This window comes from Triticum urartu, chromosome 7, assembly GCF_003073215.2.
Source record: "Triticum urartu cultivar G1812 chromosome 7, Tu2.1, whole genome shotgun sequence".
Classification (NCBI taxonomy): domain Eukaryota; kingdom Viridiplantae; phylum Streptophyta; class Magnoliopsida; order Poales; family Poaceae; genus Triticum; species Triticum urartu.
In genome coordinates this window covers 590,013,472-590,023,284 of record NC_053028.1, presented here as the reverse complement: position 1 = coordinate 590,023,284, position 9,813 = coordinate 590,013,472, and the positions used below count along the sequence as shown (strand labels likewise).

At 46.7% G+C, this 9,813-nt stretch overlaps 1 protein-coding gene across 1 annotated transcript; it reads right to left on the bottom strand.

The window, feature by feature from the left end:
• Positions 1 to 5,512: 5,512 nt before the first annotated feature.
• Positions 5,513 to 8,814, bottom strand: LOC125520988 (12-oxophytodienoate reductase 7). The gene is made up of 5 exons (XM_048686026.1): positions 8,597 to 8,814; positions 8,363 to 8,503; positions 6,960 to 7,090; positions 6,436 to 6,618; positions 5,513 to 6,318 (listed from the first exon to the last, which is right to left on the bottom strand). Exons 1-5 carry the CDS (start codon positions 8,671 to 8,673, stop codon positions 5,678 to 5,680), a joined length of 1,173 nt encoding a protein of 390 aa, XP_048541983.1. The 5' UTR covers positions 8,674 to 8,814; the 3' UTR covers positions 5,513 to 5,677.
• Positions 8,815 to 9,813: the final 999 nt, after the last annotated feature.

The window sequence follows — 9,813 nt, the reverse complement described above, 5'->3', positions numbered from 1 at the left end:
TGCAGCGCAGCATCACATGAGACTCCGGCGAGCGCGCTGGCAACCATGCCACGACAGAGCATGCTGCAAGGCAGCATCCCATGAGACTCTGGCAAGCAGCCGCGCCGGCAAGCTTGCTACGATGGAGCATGCTGCAAGGCAGCATTCCATGAGACTCTGGCGAGCAGCCACGCAGGCAAGCTTGTCGCGACAGAGCATGCTGCAAGGCAACACCCCATGAGACTCCGACAAGCAGCCGCGCCAGAAAAGCTTGCCGTGACAGAGCATCCGGCCAGCAGCCGTGCCTGGACAGCTCGTAGTAAAACATCGGCAAGCTCGCCACGCCCGACAGCAGGTTTAGTCCCATGGCGGCCACTTCCGTGGACGATGCATCGCTGCTCGCTGCTTTCCATCCTGCTACACATACTCGACAATGCAATGACATGCGAAATTGTCAGAGATTGAGCGAACAGAGGTTAGGTGTAACGAGAATTATGAAACTGAAACCACCAACGAGCTCATGCACCTGAGTCTGTCGGTGCGGCCTCGATCGTCTTGGTGGTGACCTCCATCCGTCAGCTGCCGCCTTTCTTGCCGAGCCTGTCATAGAATGAGGTGTCAATGATTTTTAGGACAACGTGGTAAGTGAGATACGTGGATACGTGGATTCATGAATGTCAGCAAAGCTGAGGAACATAGACCAGGTCATCTGGCTGCTCACACAAAGTACATTATAGGAACTCAGATGCAAATAACAACAAGAAGATCTAATCAGTACTCCCTCCGCCTGGAATTACTTGTCACAAAAATGGATGAAAATAGATGTATCTATAACTAAAATACGTCTAGATACATCCATTTCTATGACAAGTATTTTCGGACGAAGGGAGTATAAACAATAGGTTATACTTCCTCTGTAAATAAATATAAAATATTTTAGATCACTACTTTAGTGATCTAAAACATCTTATATTTGTTTACAGAGGAAGTACCAATCTTTCGACAGATCAACAACAATCACAAGTTTTTGACTAATTGGTTCATGATTTTTTTGTCTAAACAAAGTGATTGCACAGATCCCAGCAGGTCATGCAGTAGACCTTTTTATGAAACTTTTATGAAGCCCAATCTACATGATTTCATTTTTCAAGAAACAACTCTTAGAGAGATAAAATAGAATAAAATGTTATAAGGTCAAGCAAGCAATGAGATATTAGTGACTATCCGGTAGCGGAAATAGCAGCAAGGCCAGATGCGAGTTCGCACCCATCTGATGATCTGACAAAACTCCTAGGGCTCTATTTGTTTAGAGAAGTGGCTGAGGGTGAAGGGCCACCCATGGATGATAATGGAGAATATATCCTGATTTGTCAAATATCCCTGAGAGAAGTCAATTGTTACATCTTATTTAATAGTGATAAAACCTGATGCTTGGAATGCACTATATGTCAATTTGAGGTAAGAACATTATCTACATGGAAAAGGTAAACTGCAACTCTAATAGTGATAAATGATAACCTATGCAATAATAGTACTTGTTTCAGCAAAATAGCGACAAACAAGCACACACACTAATATTGCATCAGCTACACGCCAACAAATTAATGACCAGGATGATAGAACGGTACATAAGTTTCACCTTCTGATGATCCCACAAAATAGATAGTGGCAGCTGACGATGTTTCAATATTGTCGTTATCCCATCACAATGTTATATAATTTGTTTAATAAAAGGCAATGCAATGAGTATAATATGTATATATCTAGCCCAGCTTAATTCTATTTTATATTTCTTCTACACAGTCTGGAACTCATATCCCCAGCAATGAACCAAACCTAGAGCTTCACTGGGACAAAATAATGACCGTTGCTCATTATTTTGCACAATTTCCATGAATACGATCATCAATCAAAATATCATAGTTCGGCTTCATGTCCCGATTCTCGTCCTATGAATTGCTATAAAGAGATATAAGCTATAAATAAACATGCAAGACAAAAATGTCATAAACTTATCAGTTATCACACAAATAAGAATTTGCACTTGTACTAAACTTTTGGTTAAAGTCATGGCAGTTTGAAAAGAACTACAACCACAACTCATGGGCTTGAAATGCTTCGTGTGAGATAATCAGAGTGATCTGTTGTAGTTACTATAAATACAAGTCATCCTAGTTTGTAGGCATCATAGGAAGTCCAAGGACATGCAAGTGATCCTATGAGACCCAGCACAACATCGTTTGGTGAAACTGATGCATCAATTGCACTGTAGTGTATCTACCATAGATAAATAGCTGTGTAACATTGTATTTTCTTTTTTCTTTTTTATTAGTGGCTTAAAGTCTTGTACACCAAGGCCTGCCATAACGTAGTAACTCAGTTGATTCAGCTTGCTGTTCCAAGCAATGAATATAAAAATATGCTGACTGCAGGTTAATTTACCTGTAGGTGCTTGTGGGGGTGAAGGAGGGGCTCGTTTCTGAAGTGCAGCACCTAAAATCAGTGTGTACTGTTTCCTTCAAACCCCATATTTACCTTCTGGTTCTGTGTGTATCCTAAACATTTTCAAGCTAACACTGTGGTATTTGCTTCAAGGACATAAAGGAAATCAGGTCAGTTATTTAGGAAGAGAAGGCAAACTCAATAAACCCAGGCCGGGCAGGCACAAGAGCAAGTACTAAGACTGATGATGTATGAATGCAGGAATAAACTACAGTGCAAGCATGAAATATGTGATAGTTTATTCATTGCTTTCACATCATTACTCAAATAACTTATACAGTAAGTAGACCCATCAAATGAGCTGGGCATTACCCTCTGAAACAAAAATTGAAGATAATGCACAGAATTAGATTAGAATGGCAAGGCTAGAAGTTGCATTTAAGATACTTATACGAGTATAAACATCACACATGTACAGGCTCTTTCATCGAACACCTTGTAGGCACATAAACAAGAAGGAGATTTTCTTTCGGACTAAATAGAGAGAGGGGGGGGGGGGCGAAATAGGAAGACCGGACAGATTCAAACTCACCTTCCCCTCCCGCTTGACGTCAGCGCCACGTGAGCCAGAGTGGAGGTCGACATAGATGACGAGCTCGCGCATGGCATAGCCCGTGGCTTTCAACCTAAAGAGGCCATTCATCTTAGGGGATAGTACGTCGCCGTGGGAACGAAGGCAAGGTCGCAGCAGCAGGCCTCATCTGTGGTGCCGACCAGAAGGCGAACCAGTCACGAAACAACGTCACGACCAGCGAGCTAGCCGTGCCCGTGCACCGCCCCTCCTAGCTAGGGCGGCTGCCTCCTCCGGGGATGGAATAAATCCAAGGGGACCCTCCTGCCAATGGCCATGAATGGGAAGGACCAGATCACGGGAAGAAGAGGCTCCCCATCAACCATCTCCACCACCGACACCTCCTGCTACGGGGCCGAGACGTGCGCCGTCCGCATCGGATCGCCTCCATCCATTGTCCTTCTGGCGCACCGGAGCTCGGCTAGGAGACAGGAACGGGGAGGAGAAGAGGCAAAGGCGGAGGCCAAGAGAGAGAGAGAGAGAGAGAGATGCGGACACGAGGTGTGCGCGAGAGAGACGGAAGAGGAGGGATATGAGGTTTGCTTCGTGAGGAAGGGATGACGAGCAAAAACGTATCCAGTCCAGGTAACACCTCCCTCAGCGAGCGCCCTTTCCTTTCCATTTTTTTCTCTCCCATCGACACCTCCTGCCCAACCCACGCGCTCGCTCGATCGAGCCCTGCCGACGTGGACACCACGAGCGATCGCTCCTTCTGCGCAAGTTAATGCTTCTCGATGGCCAAAGTGGTGTTGTTGCGCATGCGGTCCATTTATTTCAAAGGTTTTTTATTTTGACTAACAAATTACAAATATATTGCCGAAAAAGGAGAAATACATTTTTATTTCAAAACATATAAAATCGTTGTTAGCCATTTTAAAAGTAGAAACCGCTATGTTACGAAATTCAAAAAGGTATTGTGAGCATGAAATGTTTGTCACCTTCTCAAAAAATGGTCAACGTCAACGTGTGCTTCAAAAATATTCTTTTGAAAAAAAATCCATCCATGGTTATAAAAAATTATGTATATACAAGAAAAAGATAATACATGAAAAACAAATCGAAAATAGGGGAGAAAGAAATGAAATAAAAAACTCTGCTCATGGAGTTGACAGAGCACAGAGGCCTCGGTGAAATAAATTAGGAAAATGTTTCGAGCCGGCGGAAGCTTGTGCCGGTTGCTCCCACACACACGCGCACTACCTAGGACCCCATGCATCGTTTCACTACGCGCGAGCACTGCCTTATACATCCCCTTCGCTTTTCTCACCGCACATGTCATCTCTCTCGCTCCATCCATCCCAATCCTATCATGGCGGCGCGCTTTACCATCTCTGCTCGCTCTCTGCTTCTTCCTCCACACGGCACAGCAGCGGTTGACACACGGTGTTGTGCGGCAGCGGCCATCGCGGGTCTCTGACCATGGGAGCACCACCATCCACCATCTCTGCATCTGTTTTCTGTCGACGATGACAAGTGCTGCAATCAGCACTCATCGGTGCTGGAGACGGCGGCGACAAGTGCTGAAGACCCGAGACAGCCGGCGACGGCCTTTTTGCTGCAATCGGGCATCCCAGGGCTGGAACCGGTGTCCCACGCTGCTTCAACCGTCGAAAGGTCTTCACGCTGTGGAGACGGACAGTGGGCTGCGGATGACCCTTTTTTGTTGCAACCAGCGAACCAGCATCATTTTTTGCTGCCATCGACCATGCGATTTGTTGGAACCAAACAGGCCATCGCCGCCGACGAGTGTTTTTGCTGGAACCAGTGTATGTTTTTGTTGGAACTAGCCTTTCTTTTTGCTACAATCCTTCTTTTGTTTGCTACAATCGAAAATGGGAGTCTCCCTGCTGAGTTATTTTGCTGGAACCAGTGTTTATTTTTGCTGAAACTAGTGTTTTTTTTTTTGCTACAATCAATCACTGAAGTTATATCTGCTCAACTTGATTTTGCTGGAAATGGTATCTTTTTTGCTGGAACCTTATAATGATTTGCTTCAACTGACCACTAAGCATTTGTTGCTTTTTTAGGGTTTTTTTTTTGCTGGACGTGATGGTGCAAGGCGACGACCACGGTGAGCCAGAGGCGGGGCTACGCTGGGGATGTAGCAATTATGGCCCCTGCACGCTGGATCTGGCCGTTTTTAGAGCTGCGTCCATGGTGAATCGCGTCTAAAATCAATGATGGTTGTGATGCAATCTCGACAGACAGGGGGTGGGACCTCGCCGCAGATCGTCGAGCACGGCCACAACGACGACCAAGAGGGGTGGTGGTGTGCCCGCAGGGAGCGTGTGAATCCCTTTCTTGTTTTTTCTGTTTTCTATGCCCGCAGGAGTGAGAAGAAAGATGGGGAAGGGAGGAAGACAACGCTGAGATTTGACAGTTTTTGTTTTCTAAATCGGGTGGCTAGCAGCAGACCGACGGAATGTTTGGACCGGCGGACCGGCGCCTATCATCGCCCAATTAATTACAGTCACGTATATTACTTTATTTCCTCCAAATACATTTCACAAACCCATCTCTGTTCTCCGATCACTAATTCGTGTACACTACATGCGCGTATATGACCTTACTCCCCCAAATACACTTAACAATAAATCCCATCTCCGATCACTAACCTTGTACACACTACATGCGCGCTTTAGGCTTGCCGAGGAACGGGTAGTCGGTGTAGCCCACGACGGGGTCAGGGGTGTAGAACGTCTTCCTCACGTACTTGTTGAGGCCGGCGTTGAGCCTGAGCCGCTCGACCAGGTCCGGGTTCGAAATGAACAGCCGCCCGAACGACACCAGGTCGGCGTCGCCGCTCTCCACCGCCTCCAGCCCGAGCTCCCGCGTGTAGCCGCCGCTGCACATGAACGTGCCCCGGTAGGCGCCCCGCAGGGTGCGCATGAGCCGGCTCTCCTCCTCGGCGCTGCCGTGCGGGCCCGACTCCGTCTGCCCGTAGGCCGCGTACCTTGGCTGTGTCACGTGGAGGTAGGCAAGCTGCCCGGCTTCCTGCTGGAGGGCGTTGAGCCGCTCAACGACGGCCATGCCGAGCTGCATCGGGTTCGAGTCGTAGGCATCAAGGTGGTCGATGGCCGGTGACACCCTCACCGCAGTTCGCTCTGCTCGGATGGCGGATACCACGGCTCGGGTCACCTCGAGTAGAAACTTGCAACGGTTGGTGAGCGATCCGCCGTACTCGTCGGTGCGGTCGTTGATGCCGTCCTTGAGGAACTGATCAATGATGTAGCCATGAGCGCCATGGATCTCGATGCCATCGAAGCCTGGGAACACAGTTGATCTACAATATCAGCTTACAATATACACGGAGCGTTTCTGCTCGTATAGGTTTATATGGTTGGATGCATCATGCAAAGGTTTGAATTAAGCGTGTCGTTTACCTGCTTCGATGGCGTTTATGGCAGCTTGGCGATATTGCTCAACTATGTCCGGTATTTCCAATGTCGCAAGGCGCCTTGGTGTGGGATAGGTTCCGTATGAACCATCAGGCAACAATATCTTCCACCTTGCTGATATTGGCTTATCAGTTGAGGATATTGGAGCAGCGCCGTCTGGCTGGTATACTGGTAGATGGAAGAACATTAGTCAACACTGGACACAACAGATGGTACGTTTCCATGCAAAAGATTTAGCAATTTAGATTTCCAACATATAGTCGGAGTCATGAATTTAACAAAAACACAGGATTTATGACGTTTGAGGTCTTCCATGTTTTGACAATTTCAATATGTTAATCCAGATAGAGAAAACTATGAATCAATCACGTCCCAGAATCTCAAGAAAAATAGAAGTGGATGCAAACATATATCCTCAAGGGCAACTGATAATCCAGGGCGATTGTGTTTAGTAAACCTGTTACGGATTTTAAAGAAAATGAGTTATCATTGTGCACAAAAATACATACCTTGGTGAGAAGCTCTGCCTACGTGCCATAATTGGCAGAAAAAGATGCCTCCCTTGGCATGAACAGCATCCACCACCTTTTTCCATCCATCTATCTGCTCTTGATTGTATATTCCAGGGACATGAGGAAACCTATCCAACAATGATTTATTAGTTAATCTTCTGAATTGGCGGTAGAAAACTAACATAAACTTTGCTATACGTCCATCAAGTGTGAGAATCAGAAGAACCTCTACTAGACATAAATTACAGTAAATATCTCAAGAAAAGGGCAGATTGTTTGAAAAGCGAAAAAGAAACATGTGTGAAAGTTTACGCAGAAACTACAAGATCAAATTTAATTCTGTACAAAAGATGCAAATTAAAAACTTAGGTGAACAGTGATTCCCCGCTGACCCTTGTTCAGTATGTGATTTTGTTTCTTGAATGTTGCAAATATCACTGAGTTTGATGTAAGAATTCATTTATACAGCAGATAAATGCAGTCGAGGACTCTCAGATGTTTTCCTCAAAACAGAATGTCTCCAGTTTCCAAATATTTGTAGCATGATCATGCATAATAATAGATGTGCAGCATTTGGTTAATGGAACCTGACTACTGGTTCCTTTTATTTTTGTTACTTATTAGCTTGAGCATCCCTCAACAAAAGAAAACTTATTAGCTTGAGCAGCTGACAGGACACCTTTTGTTTCTCATGATTGCGAAAGCTTAAGTACTTGAGCTATCTAGATATTTGCAAATTCAGTGCATCTCTCCCAAGATAAATCATACTCTAGGTGTTGCCATCTATTGATCATTTCCATATTCATACTCTGCAGCTCCACTTGAAAAGGGCATTGAGTCAGGAAAAGGCCATGAGCTTCTGATGGATATTCAATCTCATGGTCAGACTGTGGGTACATTAGGGTCAAAGGGCAACAGCATAATTAGTTGCTAATTAAATATGGCCTGAACCTCAATTGACACACTTATATAGTACAAGTTTAAGGAACTTACTCCGTTTCCCAAGATCAGGGACCTAAATCACAAGCTGAACATATGTCACACTTTACTACTTAAACTACAAAGCAAGGTAGGTTATCTGTGTTCGTCACTCGACCACCACCTATGAATAGAAATATGGAAATGAAAGCTAGTACTCTAACCAAATATCCGACGACAAAGTGGCCTAACAACCACCTTTAAGAGAATCATTCTGCCAGATACTCAGATCTAGCAGGAATATTAATCATAGCAATGCGCACGCAGCGCTGCCACTAAACAAATCCAAGACCGAGTAAGCGACAGTACGACGAGCGCGGATTCTGAAACAGGGACAGTAAACTAGTCCGAACAGGAGCATCGACCATGTGCGGACCATGGTGCGGAGCGAGAGAGAGAGAGGTATGAAGTGACGAGATTACCCCGGCCCCGCCGGCGAGACGACGGTGCCCTCGGAGATGAGCAGCCCTCCCTGGGTGGCCCGCTGCGAGTAGTACTCCGCCAGCGCCGGCCCCGGCAGCCCGCCGATGGCCCTGCACCTCGTCATCGGCGCCAGCACCACCCTGCACGCAGAAATGGTCGCCAGAGTCGAACGGGTGAGCGAAGACCAGAGGCGGCAGAATTTTCGGCGCGGGTTGAAGGGGGCGGCGGCTCACCGGTGGGCGAGGCTGAAGCGGCGCATCTGGTACGGCGAGAAGAGCGTCGGCCGCTGGTCCGGCGCCAGCCGATCCATCTGGTGCTCTCGCGCTGGATCGAGCGGGCAGTGGGCGGGGCGGGGGAGGGGAGGGGGGAAAGAGGGCGCGGCGAGAAGCCAATTGTGGGAGGCAAAGAAGGGAAGAATTGGGTGGGAATGGGATGGTGGGCTTCGAAAGCGAACGAATTAAAGCGCACAGGGGTGCTAAAAGGCGGCCGCTGGAGTAGAGGAGGTCTTTTTACGCATGCGGTTTGCGTGTGTTGAGACTTGGATGCAATGATATGGATCTGGAAGCAGGCCGCCGATCTGTGCCTCATCGAGGTGAAAACCTTTTATTCAGCTATGTGAGTTGAATTTATTTTTTTGCGAGTAGCTATGTGAGTTGATTTTGACATAGCAATAAATTTAATCGAAATGGTCTCAGATGAACACGTGCTGAACGATGAAAGTCCTTGGTAGTTAGGACGAACATTTTTGCTTTCTGATCATCTCGCATTCTCAATCCAAGGTTGTAGCAAGCTGTAGAGCCGAGTCATGATCAAGGACAGAAGGTTGCAAAAATGAGGATGATATTCTGAGCTAAGGATGTATCCCTCGCTCGGATAATCGTCGAAGAGCTCGACCCACGTTTGACCTACATCTTCAACGTTCATCCGTAAATTCTCTTTCCGCATCCGTCCATGGACAGGGAATCAGTCCGCGGACACGGATACGAGAGTCGGACATCCAGCATTGTCCGCATACATTTTGACCATTGTTTGAACTAAATGGACAAAATCCATGCAAACACAGCGGATTTCATATAAACCAAACAAAATTCATTACATTTTGGATATTTTATTAACTAAAAACTATACTGGACTAAACTAGTCAAGGTAAAATTAGTCTACGGTCAGCGATGATGGCTATCCATTCCCACGACATGGGTACCCTTGACTAGTTTATGGTCGGCCGCAACGGATCTCCATTGCGTTTCCCATATTCGGCAGCCCGCACATCAGACTGGCGTGAACTTCGGAGGTATATGCTTCAGCGCAAAGGGCGGCTCGCTTCCCCATGTTTAGCAGGGCTGCTCATCTGAGTGGCACCGCCGGGTATGCTTTAGCCGAAGGGGAAAGGTTCCCTCCGCTTCCGTGAAGTAGGGATCAAGGTTGGTTTTGGGACGGAGGGATGACGGTG